The 17,938-nt window shown below is 54.1% G+C and overlaps 1 protein-coding gene across 3 annotated transcripts in view; it reads left to right on the forward strand.

Moving 5' to 3' along the window:
- CYFIP1 (cytoplasmic FMR1 interacting protein 1) overlaps window positions 1-17,938 on the forward strand; it is a 93,404-nt gene that overhangs the window by 50,650 nt on the left and 24,816 nt on the right. Inside the window, exons 12-20 of one of the 3 annotated variants that reach the window (XM_058294802.2) lie at window positions 1,706-1,828; window positions 2,535-2,660; window positions 9,310-9,476; window positions 11,337-11,484; window positions 12,578-12,731; window positions 13,646-13,802; window positions 16,002-16,098; window positions 17,145-17,221; window positions 17,320-17,428. In XM_058294802.2, coding sequence (XP_058150785.1) covers window positions 1,706-1,828; window positions 2,535-2,660; window positions 9,310-9,476; window positions 11,337-11,484; window positions 12,578-12,731; window positions 13,646-13,802; window positions 16,002-16,098; window positions 17,145-17,221; window positions 17,320-17,428 — 1,158 coding nt within the window. Of the gene's footprint in view, window positions 1-1,705; window positions 1,829-2,534; window positions 2,661-9,309; window positions 9,477-11,336; window positions 11,485-12,154; window positions 12,732-13,645; window positions 13,803-16,001; window positions 16,099-17,144; window positions 17,222-17,319; window positions 17,429-17,938 lie in introns of all 3 variants that reach the window. The other 2 variants (XM_058294799.2, XM_058294803.2) reach the window with 2 other exon arrangements.

The following is a 17,938-nucleotide window of genomic DNA, read 5'->3' on the forward strand; positions in this document are numbered from 1 at the left end:
CTCGTATAAATTTTGACGCTTAGGGAAGGAGAGAGCAGGTCGCAACCTCCAGCGTGGCGTCCTTCAGCCCTATCGCGTGGCGCTTCCGTCCGTCTTCCCCGAGCGTCTAGGGCGGATAGGGACAAATCCAAGATGCCCAGGGCAGGTGCCAAGCAGGCACTTAACTCTGTGCCTCCGGAAGCTGGGGCCCTTCTAAACACAACCTGAGGATACCAGGCACTCTTTTTACTGAGTACCTGGTCGTTGCTCATCTTCCCCCAGTTGACTCCTGCGTGATGTGTGTTTGTTTGCATCGGGGTCCAGATGCTCCACACGCTGTGACGGCGATGGGTCTAAGATGAGATCCCCCCCTCTCGCCCTGTGCTGTCGTTTCCCGCGATCTTGGGGCTCTGGCTTTCGGGTGGTCGGAGGCTGAGCCTCCGTCCGCCGGGCGATGGCTGCAGGAGGCCCACGGGCCAGCGCCGCTCTGGGATGCGCAGCCGCTGGAGTCTGCCCAGCCCTGGTGTCTGGCCAGGCCTGTCCTGGCTCCCAGTCCTCAGCTCCTTATAACTCTGCCCCAAGTTACGCTCCAGCAGCAGAGAGGCAGGACGGAGAGGAGGAGCTCAGCTCCCCTGCTTTGTTTATCGGTTTTAAAATAACTGTTTCCCTTGCACCACCTAAGCTAACAAAAATTTTGAGCCCCGTTTTGAACTCGGTCCCCTTGAGATTTTCTTCTTCCTGCTGCTGGAATTTGGTTGGGGAGAGCCTCTTCAGCTTGGCTTCCAGGCCTGCTGGCGACACTTCCTTCCTTTCTGGTAGGACAAGGTATTCCTGGCTCGATTTTTTTTTTTTTTTCCTTTTTCTGGTTCTTCCTGAGCCCAGGATAGTTTGATTTGGTTGATGTCACGCTGCATTTCGCCATGGTCTTAAAACGGCATAGCGGCACAACGGGTGACGCTGTAGTTACTAAAAACTATTTAAGGTTGGTTTAGCCGTGAGTTTTGCCGTCGGGGTTTCTCCCCCCGGGGAGATTACATTAAATCGTGCTGTTTGAAAGTTCCTCTCTGTGTTTCGTGAGGACATCTCGACGCCAAGTTCATTTCCTTGTTCCATTTGGCTTTGCGGTTTTAGGGAAGTCTCCCCTGTACAAGCCCGCCTTCCCTTGACCCCGCCCCTCCTCCCCTGTAGGCAGCCCCTTTAAGTTTGAATTTTCATTTGTTGGTGTAAGCAAATACACAGGATACCTGTGCTTTCCAGTTGGCTGATGAAAGCCCGTGTGCACACGCTTCTCCATCACCAGGTCCTGGAGTCATATGTGACCTTTCTCTTCGCTCCCGAGACCTGGGGGGTGACGTCAGTGGGCGCCAACCTTTTTTTAAAAAGATTTATTTATTATCTATTTATTTATTTCCTCCCCCCTGGCAGCTTGTTCCTTTCTTTGCTGTCTCTGTCCATTCACTGTGCGTTTTTTCTGTGTCTGCTGGTCTCCCCTTGTTGCACCATTTTGCTGCACCAGCTCTCCACGGCGCACGGGCCAGTGTCGCCTCCACAAGGAGGCCCCTGGACGCCCACCCAGGGGCCACGGCCGCTTCCCAGGGGGCGCTGACCTTTTCCCACCTGGGATGGTCTCGTGCACACGTTGCGCTGAGTTTTCGTGAGTGTAACTTGGGGCGAAAGTTCTAGAATGGAGTGTTGCGTGACCGCGTCCTACCTGCCTGTGTTCCAGGTGGTCACCGGGTCGGGCCGCCAGGAGGCCCAGAAGACAGACGCTGAGTACCGGAAGCTCTTCGACCTGGCGCTGCAGGGCCTGCAGCTGCTCTCGCAGTGGAGCGCCCACGTGATGGAAGTGGTAGGCAGAAGCGCTGCGGGAGGTCCTGGCCCACCCCGTGCGAAGCGCTTTTTCCTGGAATGCATCAGGAAATTTTGCGATATTTTTATTCCACATTCACTTTAGCCTTGGGGTCAAGAACGAATTGGCTTTTCAAAAAATCTTTGGGCCTAGAAATGAGAATATCCATTAATATGTAATATTTGTAAGATGAGTCAATGTCTATTTCCTTCACACATTTTTCCTAATAAAGGGCGTCATCTTTTAGAATACATCGGTAGAATTAAATTCTTAACATGATGATGAATTTTACTTCCCATTATTTTAACATTTTCTGTTTTGAGTTCTAGCCATTGGTTTCTTTCAACGTTACTAAAATTCTTTCAAATATAAAGGTTTGGATACCTATAAGGTATAAAATTGTTCCCCTTTGGTGGTTTAATTTGATCAGATTAATTTTTACTAAGTCAGATGAGGACATGACCGTTTGAAAGGCAAATTCATTTTAAACATGGTGAAATGCCTACGGTCTTAGATATTCGACACAAAATATCCAGCCCGCTTTAGCTGAGGTCTTAAACCTCAGATCCCGCGGACGCGATGCTTTGCTCTTTGGTGGCCTCTCGGGGCAGCGCGTGCGGCTGTCAGAGCGCCCTTGTGGTGTCTGACCACGGGCCCGGTGTCCGGCCTTCACTGGGGCGTGTCTGTCATCTTTCTTCCGACACAGTATTCGTGGAAACTTGTGCACCCGACCGACAAGTACTCCAACAAGGACTGCCCCGACAACGCCGAGGAGTACGAGCGCGCCACGCGCTACAACTACACCAGCGAGGAGAAGTTCGCCCTGGTGGAGGTGAGGCGCCGCCCGCGTTCCCTTCCCAGGGGGACCCCGGCTGCAGCCAGGCCTGGCCGGAAGGAGCAGAGGCGAGACCCTGAGTCAGACTCCCACCTCACGCCCTTGTCCTCTCCCGGGCAGCACGTCGCCTGTGTCAGTTTTCAAAACGGCATGAGTTAGGTGAAGACGCTGACCCCTGGGTCTCGGTCTCTGGGTCCCTTGGCGGAGCGCTCCCTGCCGTCAGACGTCGGGGATTCATTCCCAGGCCAGGGGTGGCCGTTTCCCGGGTGCAGGGACCCAGGGGAGCGAGCCCAGGCCCTGCCCTGGAAGGACGCACGGCCGAGGGGGAGCACGCGGCAGGCTCGCGGGCTCCCGCCTGCGGGGCCCGCCCTCTGCGTGGACACGCGTGTGCCAAGGCTCAGCCTGTGCCTTCGTCACGGGCGTCTACGTGGACAGGCGTTCTTCATTTCAGCGTCGCGCTGCCCGGAGCTGCCCCTCTTGCGGCTACGCTGCTGGGGCAAGCTCGTTCTCAGCAGCGGTGGGTGACGGCACTCGCCAGGCGTGGCCGGCCAGGGCAGCTCGGCTGAGCCACGTGACTTGGCTTTTCACTGGGGGTCGGTCTTGCACACGGCTGACCTCAGCTGCTCGGTTTCCAGACCTCCAGAGCAGAAGGATGCGCTCCCGTGAGTCACACGTAGCAGCATGGGCCGCTGGTGGGCAGCACAGCGTGGCCCTGGCTCTCGGCAGCGCGTCCCCAGGGCTCGGGCTGCTTCCAGGAGCCGGCCCAGAGCACGGCCTTTTGGGGGGCGTGCGGGGTGTGTGCAGCCCAGGCCTGCAGAGGCTCCCCTCTCTGCAGAGGGGTCCGGCTTCGCTGTGTTGCGAGCAGATAGCTGGTGGCCTCGGTACTGTTTGTAGAGAAGACGCCCTCACCCGTTGAATGGTTTTGGCACCTCTGTTAAAAATAGGGTGACCGTGAATGCGAGGGCGTACTTCCCGGCCCTCGAGTCTGTTCCTTTGACGTCTGCCCTAATGCCAGCCTATCGGCATCTTCTAACATCTTTAAGCACGTGACATCTCCCCTTTCATTCCCGATGATGGTGATCTGTGCCTCGGCTCTTTTCTCAGGACCGGTCTTGTGGGGCATATCAATTTTAGTATTTCACTTATTCTGAAACCACTTTTGGCTTTGTTGAGCCCCCTCTATTCTATGTTTGTTTTCTGTTTCATTGGTTTTTTTCTTTTAGATATTTATTTCCTTTCTTCTACTTTGGGGGGAGTTAACTTGCTCTTCTTTTTATAGATTCCTGATAAATATTAGGTAAATTATTATTTTCACCCTCTTTTCTAATATTTGCATTTATACCTTTAGGCACATCTCTCTCCGTATTCCTTAAGCTTGAATATGTAGTATTTCCACTTTCTTTCAAATGGGTTTTCCCCTCCTGCTCCCCCACCCGCTCCGAGATGGCTCCCTCGTCTGTTGGCCTGTTGTCTTTGCTCGTTGTCTGGTTTTGTTTCTTCTTTAGGAGGCTCTGGGAACTGAACCCGGGACCTCCCGTGTGGGAGGCAGGCGCTCAGCTGCCTGAGCCACACCCGTCCCCCCTTTCACTTTTTTTGGTGTGTAAGTTTTTTTTTTAATTTATTGAAGTATATCACTCATGCATAAACAAACAAACAATAAGCATGTAGTAGTGGTTCTGAACTTACAAAGCAAACATATAACATCATACAGGACTCTCATACCTCACCCTGCCACCAGTACCTTGCATTGTTAAACCTTTTAACTAATGATTAAAGAGCATTGTCAAAATATTACAACTAACCAAAGTATTTTCCCCCAATCCTACTATTATTATCTTTATATCATTTATATATGGACTTACATAAACAATAAGTATATAGTAAAAGTTGTGAACTTACAAAGCAAACATGCATAACATCATGCAGGGGTCCCATATATCAACCCTCCACCAACATCTTACATTGTTGTGAGACATTTCTTACAAATTATGAAAGAATACTGTCAAAATCTTAGTACTAATCATAGTCCTTATCTTATATTTGGTGTATTTATCTCGCAACCCACCCTGTTGTTATTTTTTAAATATATTTTTATGGCAAAACTTGTAAACTTATAAAACAATCATGCACATGTGCAGAATTCCCAAAAAACACTCCTCTATCAAACATACCACATTGTCATGGAGTATTTGTTACAGATAATATCATCTGATTGTTACCACGTCCATAGTGTGCATTTGGTTCATGTTTTCCATACTGCCCCATTGTCAACACAGTACATCTTTTGCATAGATGCAAGAATATTATTTTATTACTGCTAACCACAGTCCATAGGTCATTCCATTTGTATTTTTCCCATGCTTCTCCATGTTCCCAGCACCTTGCCGTAGTGATATACATTTGTTGTAGCTCACAAAGGGCACTCTTGCATCTGTAACATCAACCACAATTCTCATCCACCTCTTGGTTTACTGTGCTATTCAGTTCCTAAATTATTCTCTAGCATTCTGTCAATTGGCATTTACATCCCTAGACTACCATTTTCAGCCACATGCCCATTATAAACTAGCTGTTGCTCACTGTGTGTTACCATCCACTCTATACATTTCCACACTTTTACATTAAAGCTAATTAAAACTTCTACATTCATTAAATATCAGTAGTCCATCTCAGTCCTCCTCTAATCTCCTTTAAGAATCCATCACCTACCACCAGGTCTTGAAGATATTTTCCTACAATTTCTTCTAGGAACTTTATGGTTCTTGCTTTATTTTTAGATTTTTGCCCCATTTTGAGTTAATTTTTGGATAAGGTGTGAAATAGGAGTCCTCTTTCCTTCTTTGGCTATAGATATCCAGTTCTTTCAGCACAATTTATTGAGTAGACTGTTCTGCCCGAGCTATGTGGGTTTGACAGGCTAGTAAAAAAATCACTTGACCATATATGTGAGGATCTGTTTCTGAACCATCAATTTGGTTCCATTGGTCTATGTATCTGCCTTTATACCAGTGCCATGCTGTTTTTACCAGTATAGCTATGTAATATGATTTAAAATCTGGAGATCAGGGTTTGCTTTTCCTTTTTAAGATGTTTCTGGCTCTTCAGAACTCCTTACCCTTCCAAATAAGTTTGATAATCGTATTTTCAATTTTTTGAAAAAATGCTGGTGGACTTTTTATCCAGGATTGATTGAATCTGTATATCAGTTTGACTGGAATTGACATCTTAATGATATTTAGTCTTACAGTCCATGAGCATGGAATGTCCTTCCAGTTATTTAGGCCTTTTTTTATTTCTTTTAACATTGAGTTAGTTTTCTGAATACAAGTGCTTTACATCATTGATTAAGTCTATTCCTGACTATTTTTTACCTGTCATATATTGTTTTCACCACTCTTTTGACACTTTTAGTTACTTTTATTGATATAATCTTCATTTCTAGACTCTCTTCCAGACTTCTCTCTCCTGTCTTTTCACGTTCTAGCACACACTTTAGTAGTTCCTGAAAATCTGGTCTCTTGCTTAGAAATTCTCCCAGTTTCTGTTTTTCGTAATATTCTAATCTCACCCTCATTATTGAAAGACAGTCTTGCTGGATATAAGATTCTTGGCTGAAAGTTTTTTCTCCTGTAGTATCTTAAATATATCAGACCACTGTCTTCTTGCCTTCATGGTTTCTGGTGAGAAATCAGAACTTAATCTTACTGGATATCCCTTAAATGTTATGCATTGCCTTTCTCTTGTTGTTCTCAGAATTCTTTGTCTTTGGCATTTGACAATCTGATGAGTATGTGTCTTGGAGTTGGTCTATTTGGACTTTTTTGGATGAGAGTACGTTGTGCTTCTTGGACGGGGATATCTATGTCCTTCAATAGGGTTGGGAACTTTTCTACCATTATTTCTTCAAATATTCCTTCTGCCCCTTTTCCCTTCTCTTCTGGGACACCCATGACAACATATGTTTGCATGCCTTCTGCTGTCTTTAAGTTCCCTGAGACCTTGTTTAATATTTTCCATTCTTTATCTGTTCTTTCATATGTTCACTCTCAGAGGCCATTTCTTCAAGTTCACCAATCCTTTCTTCTGCCTCCCCAAATCTGCTATTATATGAGTCCAGTGTATTTTTTTTAAGACTAATTTCTTTTATTTCTCTCCCCTTCCCTGCCTCCCCCTGTTGTCTGCTTTCTGTGTCCATTCGCTGTGTATTCTTCTGTGTTTGCTTGCATTCTTGTCAGCGGCACAGGGAATCTGTGTCTCTTTTTGTTACTGTCATCTTGCTGCGTCAGCTCTCCATGTGTGCGCCCCCACTCCTTGGACAGGCTGCAATTTTTTTGTGTGGGGCGGCTCTCCTTATGGGGTGCACTCCTTGCATGTGGGGTTCCCCTACGCAGGGGACACCCCTGTATGGCAGGGCATTCCTTGCGTGCATCAGCACTGCATGTGGGCCAGCTCACCACACGAGTCAGGAGGCTCTGGGCTTGAACCTTGGATGTCCCATGTTGCTCTATCCATTGAGCCATATCTGCTTTTCTCCAATGTTTTTTAATTTCATTTATTGTGCCTTTCATTCCCATAGGATCTCCTATTTTTCAATGTATGCTTTCAAATTCTTTGTGCTCATCCAGTGTCGTCTTAATAGCCTTATTCTCTTTAGCCACCTCACTGAATTTATTAAGATTTGTTTGAACATCTGTGATTAGAAGTCTCAACTCTTTTATGTCATCTGGAGGCTTATCTTGTTCCTTTAACTGGGCCATAGCTTCTTGTTTCTTGGTGTGGATTGTAATTTTTTGTTGGTGTCTTGGCATCTGGCTTACTAAAGTATTCTGGGTGCAGTTTTTCTCTTTAGTTTAGGTCTTCCTGCCCTTTCTCCCTTGCTGGTCTTGCAGTAGGAGCCAAGCATGTAGTTGGTGCTGTAAGCTGTGGAGGCTCAAGCTGCCCTCATTGCCCCAGGGACGGATGAAGCTTCTCCCAACTTTCTCCTTTGCCAGGGGTAGTACAGAGTCACAGCTGTGTAGAATAATCCATGTGCAGGATTCATCAGAGAGACTGATGAATCTTCACGTCCCTTTCTCCCCTGCCTGGGGCAGGGATGGAGCTGCAGGTGTGGGCAGCAGTCTATGCAGTGCGGGTCCAAGATGACCGCAGTGGCCCCGGTAGACTTCCGATTATTCAGTCCGTGCCAGCCAAAGTTATCTCTTATAGGGTGGTACAGGGTCTGCCAGCCTCCTCCCTGCCAGAGGTGGGCTGAAGCCTAGTAGTCTACAGCTGCAGGCCGATCTGGGTGAAAGAAACTGGTTCCTCCTGTCACTGTGATTTTTAGTCCTGGCTTCCCCTCAGGCTGGGGGCAGAGTAAAAATGGCAGGCACCCACCTCTTTCTGACTTGGGCAGATTCACACCCCCCTGTTGCCAGGGTTATCTCTTAGCCCGTCGAGTCTACCAATCAGTAGCTGAAATCGGTGACCAACAGCCTCCTCCTCCCCTGTTTTTGGGAAATGGAGCTTCCAGTTTCAGCCACAGAACAGTTCCTGGGGTGACTAATGCCACTAGAGTAGGATGATCACCAGCCTCTGTGGCTTGGCCAGTAATTTCCCAGAGATTCTTCCCTGCAGGTCCCTGCAGCTTCCTCCCTGCTGGAGGTGGCCCTGGGGCCTAGGCTGGAGCTACAGTCTGACCTGGATGGAAAGAAGCGGGCCCCCACCAGCACCGGGATCCTCAGTCCACCCCACTTCCCCTCGTGCCAGGCGCAGTGTTCAGATGGCAGCTCCCAGCTTCCTTCTGACTTCAACAGGCTCAAACTTTAGCTGTTCTCAGGATTGTACTTTAGGCTGCTGAATTTACTCCTCAGTAGCTGAACTGGTACCCAGCCATCTCGTCCTCCCCTGTTCCTGGGAAGTGCAGCTTCCAGTTCAAGCCATAGAGCAGCTCCCGAGGCAGCTCGTGCCTCCAGTGGAGGATGGGCACCAGCCTCCTCCTTCCCGTCCTTCAGGGATGTTGCAGGGTGCTCTTCTGGTGCCTGGAGCCCCCAAACAGGTGCTTCAGCAGCTCCAGAGAGCACTGGGTGTTTGCTCACTGCCCTGGAGCAGGAGCTGACTCCAGGAGCTCCTCACTCTGCCGCCACCTTGCTGGTTGTCCCCCTTTCGCTTTTTCATAGAAATTTTTTTTCTGTTTAGGAAAGCAACACAGAATCAGATTTCCAGTGTAAACTAAAAGGAGGCAGAAATGTGAAATTAGGGAAATTACAGGGCCGTGATGAGGGTCTGGAGGCGCCCCCGCTGCTTCACGCCTTTTCCTGCAGGCCTTTGCGTGCCTGGTAATTCGCCGTGCCATCTAAGTAACAGACAGGATCCTGGGCTCCAGCTTGTGCACGTCTCCTTCCGTTGATGACGTTTTTCTCTCTGGAACCTGTGGCTTCCACCTGGTCTTGCGGGGCAGCGCGGGCCCCGGTGGGTACGGCGCGTTTTGAGTCCGTGGCAGGTGCCCAGTGAGCCTGTGCCGCACCCGGCCTGGAGGCCGTCGTGCCCGTGGGGCTCCGGCCGGGGTGGTGACCGCTGGGCAGGGCCGGGGGAGGGGGCGGCTCCGAGGACGCCCGGGTCCGTCAACCCACCCCCTCCCTGCGTGCTGGAACCGGCGCTGTCCCCGCAGGTGATCGCCATGATCAAGGGCCTGCAGGTGCTGGTGGGCAGGATGGAGAGCGTGTTCAACCACGCCATCCGGCACACCGTGTACGCCGCGCTGCAGGACTTCGCGCAGGTCACGCTGCGGGAACCTCTCCGGCAGGCCATCAAGAAGAAGAAGAACGTGGTCCAGAGGTCAGCGCGCCCGCCCCGGGCCTCGGGGGATCGCCGGGCAGGGTGGCGGTGCGCTCGCGTTTTCCTAAGACGGGCACGACGCGTTGTCCTTCCTCTAGAGGGGCGCCTTCCTGGGTGACGTGCCTTCACCGCATCGCGGGGGCCCAGGGAGACGGAGCGCCATCCCGGGCGGGTCCCTACTTGGCCCGGCTCATGGGACCCGCCAGCCAGCCCCCTAGCCCCCTCTCCAAATGTGTAATGGTCAGGGCTTTTGCTTTCCCGCCCCCTGGGCTGCCTTCCGGATTGGTTGAAAACCACACAGATACTGCAGAAATCCAGCAGCATTCTTTTTTTTTTTTAATTAATTAATTAATTAATTTATTTATTTATTTCTCTCCTCTTCCGCCCTCCCCTGCCCCAGTTGTCTGTTCTCTGTGTCCATTCACTGCGTGTTCTTTTGTTCGCTTCTGTTGTTGTCAGCGGCACAGGAATCTGTGTTTCTTTTTGTTGCGTCATCTTGCTGTGTCAGCTCTCCGTGTGTGAGGCACCATTCCTGGGCAGGCTGCACTTTCTTTCGCGCTGGGCGGCTCTCCTTACGGGGCGCACTCCTTGCGCGTGGGGCTCCCCTACACAGGGGACACCCCTGCGTGGCGCGGCACTCCTTGCGCGCATCAGCCTTGCATGTGGGCCAGCTCCACACGGGTCAAGGAGGCCCAGGGTTTGAACTGCGGACGTCCCATGTGGTAGGCAGACGCCCTAACCACTGCGCCAAGTCCACTTCCCCCAGCAGCACTCTTGAGCTCGTTTTTCCTTCTAGTCTAGTTTTTCAGATAGCCTTGTCCTTCAAAGATATCTATTTAAAATCCGGCATACAGGCATACAAACGTCTTAATTCCAATTTCTTCCTGCTGTGGTTTATTTTTGTCTCCTGGCACAGTGTGATTTTAGCGTTACTAAAAGTATTTTACGGTGATGCACACCGGTTTCCTTTCTTGCACCTTTCACCTTGAGGGCTTAATTGAGGTTTGTTTTTTTATTTTTTTGAGGTACCGGGGCTGGGAATTGAACCCGGGACCTTGTAAGTGCAAAACCGGCACTGAACCACTGAGCCACATCGGCTTCCCTGAGTTGGTGTTTTCACCCGTTTGCTTGTTGTTTGTTTTTTTTTTGTTTTTAGGAGGCATCGGGTACTGAACCCGGGACCTCTCGTGTTGGAGGCAGGTGCTCAACCCCTGAGCTGCCTCCACTCCCGAGGCTTTTGTGTTTTGAATGGAAGGCCAGGTGTGCGTCTTGGACGTGGTTTGGACACACGTGTCGAAGGGCTCTGCCTGCCGCAGAGGGACGGCTGTCAGGTTGGCTGCACACTCTGTGTACCAGGTGCTCCCTTACCAAGGAACAGTGTGCATGGTCACTTGCAGCCACAGCGCCCGTGAAACGGCTGGTGTCCGCAGTCACTTAAATTTCTGTGGAATTTTTCGCCCTGTGGGAGACCAGGGAACACCGTGCTGCGCAGCCCTGGTGGAGGAGGAGACCTTCCCTTCCACACCAGCACCCACGTGTGTCTCGGCTCCCGTGCTGGCGACGGCACGTTCACGGTGGAGAATGGGGGCGACCGCGCAACCAATGGGCCCGGCCCAGCCGTGGGATGTTCAGGAGATTTTTTAAAACCTCCTTCTGGGCCATTTTGTGCCCATTTCAGCTGGGTGAAATCCTCTGGGAGCCCCGATGTTCCCGAGAAAGCAGTGAACTCCTAAACTTCTGCGCTGGCTCCGCCTGTTACCACACCCCCGCGGGAGCCCACGTTCAGGAACGGGGCGCCCCGAGCAGGGACGGGCCCTCGTGGCCCCCGCCCTGGGACGTGACCCGGCCGGCCGTGTCCAGCATCCTGCAGGCCATCCGGAAGACCGTGTGCGACTGGGAGGCTGGGCATGAGCCGTTCAACGACCCCGCCCTGCGCGGTGAGAAGGACCCCAAGAGCGGCTTCGACATCAAGGTGCCCCGGCGCGCCGTGGGACCCTCCAGCACGCAGGTCTGACCCCACCCCTGGCCCGTCTCCCTGAGGGCATGAGGGCCGTGGGGGAGGCCGGGCGGGGGGCTGCTGCTGGGCCCACCCAAGCTAGCGTCCCCTCTCTCAGCAAGTTCTGTCTCCACCAAACAAGCACGCGCTGGAACTCGCAGGCCCAGCACCGGCCCTTGGTCCCCTGCCCACGGGGGTCTGACTCGATGGGCGTTTGAGCCATTTAATTGGGTTCAGGAGTTTACTGGGCCCCATGTCCACTCCCCTCCTAAAAACGTGGGGAGACGTGTCTGTGGGCATCCACTTAGACCGCGCTGCTCGGTTGACGCCTGAATGTACGCTTACGGTGTCTGCAAACGTGCATCCCTAAACGTAAGCACGCCGAGAGCATCGGAAGAGAAGCGTTGCTTTCCTGCGTCCTTGGTCTTGAACCACCGCTGCGCATCTCTCCTCTGGTCTGCGCAAACCTTTAACCCGGGCAGCTTGTCGCTTTCCTCCGTGCCCCGACCTCAGACGCTGCTCCTTTCCTCCCGTCTCGGGGGAGCTGTTGTCCGTGTCTCCCCCTCGTTGCGTAGACGCCTCTGTGGCCGCCTGGGCCCTGCCCCCGTACGCCCCCCATTCCCCCGTGTCCGCGCCCCGTGACTAACGACCGTCTCGCCTCTCCCTGTCTGTCGGTGTCTAGCTGTACATGGTGCGTACCATGGCAGAGTCGCTGGGCTCTGCGGAGCTGCTGCGGCAGCTCAAGGCCCTGGGCGCCGAGAGGCTCTTGCATGTGGTAAACGCGTTTCTGAGGCAGTCCTACGCCTACCCGCCTCTGTTAGCCTTTGGGGGTAAGACACGACTTTCCTTGTTCTTGTTGACGCTGACGCCCCATCCCGCTCCCCGTGCCTCTGTCCCCCAGCAGCAGCAGCAGCAGCAGCCGCCGGGCCGATCGGCTGGGGGCCCGGCCGCCCTCGGCCCCGGGGGGCCGCCTGCCCCCACCGGGGGCTCGTCCGGGCTACCGGGTCATAACGGAGCAACTGCTCCGGCGTGGCATCCTGCGCCAGGCGTGACTAATGTACCATGTGTATTTTCTCCCCCACGAATGTTTCCTCGGATAACGCAGCTTTACATGGTGAGAACCATGCTAGAGTCCCTCATTGCGGACAAAAGTGGTTCCAAGAAAACCCTGAGAAGTAGCCTTGAGGGGCCCACCATATTGGACATAGAAAAATTCCACCGCGAGTCCTTCTTCTACACCCACTTGATAAATTTCAGTGGTAAGCGCCGCGGTGGCGGCGGTCCGCCCAGCATGCTCTAACAGCGCTAACTCCACCCAGAGCCAGCTGCCAGGCCCTTCCCTGCTCCGGGCACGTGCCACTGCCCATGTGGCCGCGTCCCCCGACCCACCACCACCCCCGCCTTTCCTTTTTGAGCGTGCACGTGGCAGTCAGAGGCGCCCGGGCTGAGTGGCGTGTGTGGCCGTGGATGCGCCGTGGGTGGCGTGACCTTTAGAGGGCCGTGGCCGTGACAGGCTCCCCCACACGACCAACCCGAGCGGGGCCACTGCCACGATGGATGTGGCCCGTCACCCGGGTCTAGAACCGGATGGCGATAGGGCACAGAAACAGCCCGGCAGGCGGCGTGGCCTGCCTCGGCGGGTTGCCTGTCACAGCTTGCACTGCCCTCGGCTGGGTGGGCTGTTCCCCACTGTTCCTTGTGCCAGCACGCCTGGCTCCATGCAGGAGCCGCCATTTGGCTGTGACGCTTCTCACTTAAGACGCTAACATGGTGCCGTGGCTCTTAGAGCTTGAATGCGTTTGCTGTGGTTGCTCTTTCCTCACCGTTTTCACTTCGTTGTGACTCCCCGTGGAAAATGCAAAACATCTCTTTTTAAGCCTGGGAAGGGATCGAGACATAGTTTTGAGTCTGGTCGTTTTGCATTTGCTAGACTCCACTGACGGTGCACACCGAGGGCGTGGTTTTTCTCCTAAGTAATCCCGTTTCAGTCCTCGTTTTCAAAGTGACCCTGCCCCCCCGGGGGCCCGCGGGGGTGCCTGCTGGCGGGCGAGGGCGCGGGGGCGGGGCTCCCCTGCACGCGCTCCGCGCCCGCGCGGCGTGGGGCCTGGGAAGCGGGCCCGGGCGTCCCCTCCGCCCGCGACACGCTGACGCCGCCCCGTTTGACTCCCGGAAGAGACGCTGCAGCAGTGCTGCGACCTCTCGCAGCTGTGGTTCCGAGAGTTCTTCCTGGAGCTGACGATGGGCCGGCGGATCCAGTTCCCCATCGAGATGTCCATGCCCTGGATCCTGACGGACCACATCCTGGAGACCAAGGAGGCCTCCATGATGGAGTAAGTGCGTGCGCCGCCCCGCGGTGCCGGCGCCCGAGGCTGGGGCTGGCGTTGGGGGGGGGGGAGGCGGCCGTTCTCAGCATCTCGTGGGACGTCTTCAAAGACCCCTACCCTAACACGTTCCTCGGCTTCATACGGAACGCGGGAACTTGGGCAGTGGAGTCTGTTAAGTGCCTGCTGTGTACGTGCTAGGCCCTGGGGACTCCCCTGGGACCAGGGGTGGGTCTGGGGGGCATGCCTGGGCCCCCCTGTGCCAAGGCCCCTGACCGTCAGGAAATGGGGCAGGCGTGGAATTAATCAGGTTTCATGGATCGGGTTCAGGGCTGGGGTGGGAGGTGGGGAAAGGGGCCCGGAGTCTTTGAGAAGATGAGGCCCGTGGCCCGGGAGTCGCGCCCAGGGTGCCTCGTGGAGAGCAGGCTGGGGCCAGGGGCTTCGCCGAGCGCCTCCGAGCCGCGCGGAGGGCGGCGGCCTGGGCGTCCCCGCGCTCCCGGCTCGCTGTCAGCACGGCGCCGGGCGCCCCACCTTCCCTGGCCGCCGCAGCCTCGTGGCGCAGAGATGCGCCTTCGGAGCAGGGTGGTCTGCGCGTGCGGGACCCGGCGGGGAGGCCGTGGCGCCGCTGCGCGAGCCTCCGTGGAGCAGCCTGTGCCGGAGGGGCGGGGGCTTTGGTCTGTGGCTCAGCGCGGGAGCACTCGCGAGGTCTGCGTGGGACCCGGGACCTTAGCGCGATTTTCTTTTCCTATTGGGCTTTTCACTCTTTAACTTAATAGCTACTACCTCTTATAAAGAGGCGTCACACCTGCGCTGAAGGGCCCTGACACCCGGGAGGGCGTTGGGGAAGACGCTGGAGGAAGGAGCTTTGTGGACCCAGCAAGTGTGGGGGTGCAGCCTGAAGCAAATGCGCGTCCCCAGGGCATCGGTCCCTAGTGGATCCATGTCCTTGGTGGGTTGGCCCCCGGTAGATCACCCCCAGGGGATCAGTCCCATTGGTGGGTCAGTGGCCTTGGTGGATCAGCCTCTAGTGGATTGGTCCTCAGTGGATTATCTCCCCTGTGGATCAGGGTCCCTGGTGGATCAGTGTCTTGGTGGATTGGCCTCTAGTGGATCAGTGTCCCTGGTAGATCAGTGTTCTTGGTAGTTCGGCCTCTAGTGGATCAGTATCCTTGGTGGTTCAGCCTCTAGTGGATCAATGTCCTCGGTGGATCAGTCCCTGGTGGATCAGTCCCTGGTGGATCAGTGTCCCTGGTGGATCGGCCTCTAGTGGATCAGTGTCCTCAGTGGATTGGTCCCTGGTGGATCAGTGTCCTTGGTGGTTCAGCCTCTAGTGGATCATTGTCCCTGGTGGATCAGTGTCCTTGGTGGTTCAGCCTCTAGTGGATCAGTGTCCCTGGTAGATCAGTGTTCTTGGTAGTTCGGCCTCTAGTGGATCAGTATCCTTGGTGGTTCAGCCTCTAGTGGATCAATGTCCTCGGTGGATCAGTCCCTGGTGGATCAGTCCCTGGTGGATCAGTGTCCCTGGTGGATCGGCCTCTAGTGGATCAGTGTCCTCAGTGGATTGGTCCCTGGTGGATCAGTGTCCTTGGTGGTTCAGCCTCTAGTGGATCATTGTCCCTGGTGGATCAGTGTCCTTGGTGGTTCAGCCTCTAGTGGATCGGCCCCCACTAGATGCCCTCCCGCCCGGTGGACTGGCCCCAGCTTGCTCTCAGGGCATTGCTGCCCGGGCTCCCAGGCGTGCACCTCTCGTGCAAGTCGGCACACACACAGTTTGGTGTTGGAATAAGAAGTCTTTCCTTCTCTTGCCAGAGGGAGAAAATGAAAGTGATGTCTCTTAAGGGCTGGAGAGGAGACCTCACTCCACCTCGGTCCCCATGTGTGTGCCGTGGCGGTGACGGTGCCTCGGTCCACGAGTGTGTGCCGTGGCGGTGACGGCGCCTCGGTCCACGAGTGTGTGCCGTGGCGGTGACGGCGCCTCGGTCCACGTGTGTGTGCCGTGGCGGTGACGGCGCCTCGGTCCACGTGTGTGTGCCATGCCCGTGACGGCGCCTCAGTCCACGTGTGTGTGCCGTGGCGGTGACGGCGCCTCGGTCCACACGTGTGTGCCGTGCCCGTGACGGCGCCTCGGTCCACGTGTGTGTGCCGTGGCGGTGATGGCGCCTCGGTCCACGTGTGTGTACCGTGGCGGTGACGGCGCCCCCCCTGCAGGTACGTGCTCTACTCGCTGGACCTGTACAACGACAGCGCACACTACGCCCTCACCCGGTTCAACAAGCAGTTCCTCTACGACGAGATTGAGGCAGAGGTGAGGCCCCCGCACCTTCCCCAGGGCTGACTCGTTCCTCTCTGTGCGTGTAAAGGGACTAGGCTTATTTTAACACAGGGAGCTTCATAAACCTTGAAATGAACATTTTGGCACGAACCCTTCCGTGGTTTTCTCTGTGCAGCTACATGTAAAAAGTATGGATCCTACGATACAGGCCATTTCCTTGTGTGCTTTGTTCCCCTGATCACGTCGTGAGCGTTTTCTCTTACATCCTCACCTGCTTTTTCTCATAAACACGACACGCAGCAGGTGCATTATCTTGAATGGAACATGTTTGAAGCAATCTCTTTTATTTTTTCAGTTTTAGTGCTTGGGTGTTTGGTTATTATAAATAATGCTTTAGTGGATTTCCTCACCCGTGATTTTTTTATTTGCATTTATTTCTCAAGGACAAATTCCTCCAAATGGGATTGTTAGGCTAAGGAGATGAATCCCCCTACCTAGCTGTAGCTGAAGAGAGTGAGAGGATGTGCCCGCGGCCAACGGCTGCTCCACCCTGTGGACCTCGTCCTTCTGGACTTCTCTCCTGCCTCTCACGAGGGCCACCGGACATCGGTTCTGCAGGGACCATGTCCTGGATTCCCCGGGCCAGGCGGGCAGGTGGCCTGTGAAGCCCTGACCCCTCGGCCCACCGGGGCTGCCACAGCCTCAGCCCCGAGCCACCGGGCAGCAAGGCCGAGCCTCGGGCTGTGGTCTCAGGGGCTAGTCTGGTGTCCCCCGAGTGGCCAGCATGGCTGCATGGCCAGCCCCCGTCCAGGAGAAGCCTGTGGCCAGAGCTCGCGCAAAGTGGCCGGCAGCGGGAGCCGGGCCCCAGAGGCGTGCGGGCAGCGCAGGGCGGCAAGGGGCCTCTGTCCTCCTCTGTGCTACAGGGCTAGGAAGGCGGTTCTGACGCGCAGCATTAGCGGCCGCCGTCCTGGCTGCCCGTGCCAGAGTCCATCCGTGCTGTTGAGGGTTAGGGTTTAAGTTTTGCGGTTTGGCCTTGACCTGGGGCTCCGGATGTGACGTGTGCTTTTCTTTCTGTCCAGGTGAACCTCTGTTTCGACCAGTTTGTTTACAAGTTAGCAGACCAGATATTTGCATATTACAAGGTTATGGCAGGAAGGTGAGTTGGTGGGTGACGTTGATACAGAACCTGGGATCATCTGATCGGATGAGGAGGCTGTGAAAGTTTACGGCGTGTGAAAACGTTTCCTCTCCCAGCTTGCTCCTTGATAAGCGGTTACGGTCAGAATGCAAGAACCAGGGCGCGACCATCCACCTCCCACCATCCAACCGCTACGAGACGCTGCTCAAACAGAGGCACGTGCAGGTGAGTGGGCGCCTCGTGCGCTCTGAAAAAGTCCTGTGGAAGATGGGGGCTTTTTATGGTTAAGTAGGTTTTCACAGACGTAAGAACGTTACATGACTGATGAATATGCATGTAAAGTGGTAAACTTGTAAAGACAGTTTCTACTGAATAACCTCAAAGAAAGAGGTGTTTGCCACTATCCCTCTGTACCTGACCTCACCTGAGCTCCTGACTGACCCCAGAGGAACCCAAAAGGCAAACGCCATTCAGAAAAGGACGGTGAGGAATGCTTGGCAGCTAAGACAGTGTCACGGACGAGCTTTCTCTTGGTCAGTGCTAAGCAGTTAGAGTTATAAAGTGCTTAATTTTTTGTTGTTTAAAAAAAAAAGACATGCATTATAAAAAATGAGGAAAATACAGAAAAATGTAGGGGAAATTTCCCATGCGATTCTAAATAAGGACAGTCACCATTCACATTTGGAGACACTTTTTCACCAGGGCCCCCTCCGCTCGTATTTTGTTGCTGACACG

Source organism: Dasypus novemcinctus, chromosome 3 (genome assembly GCF_030445035.2).
Source record: "Dasypus novemcinctus isolate mDasNov1 chromosome 3, mDasNov1.1.hap2, whole genome shotgun sequence".
Lineage (NCBI taxonomy): Eukaryota > Metazoa > Chordata > Mammalia > Cingulata > Dasypodidae > Dasypus > Dasypus novemcinctus.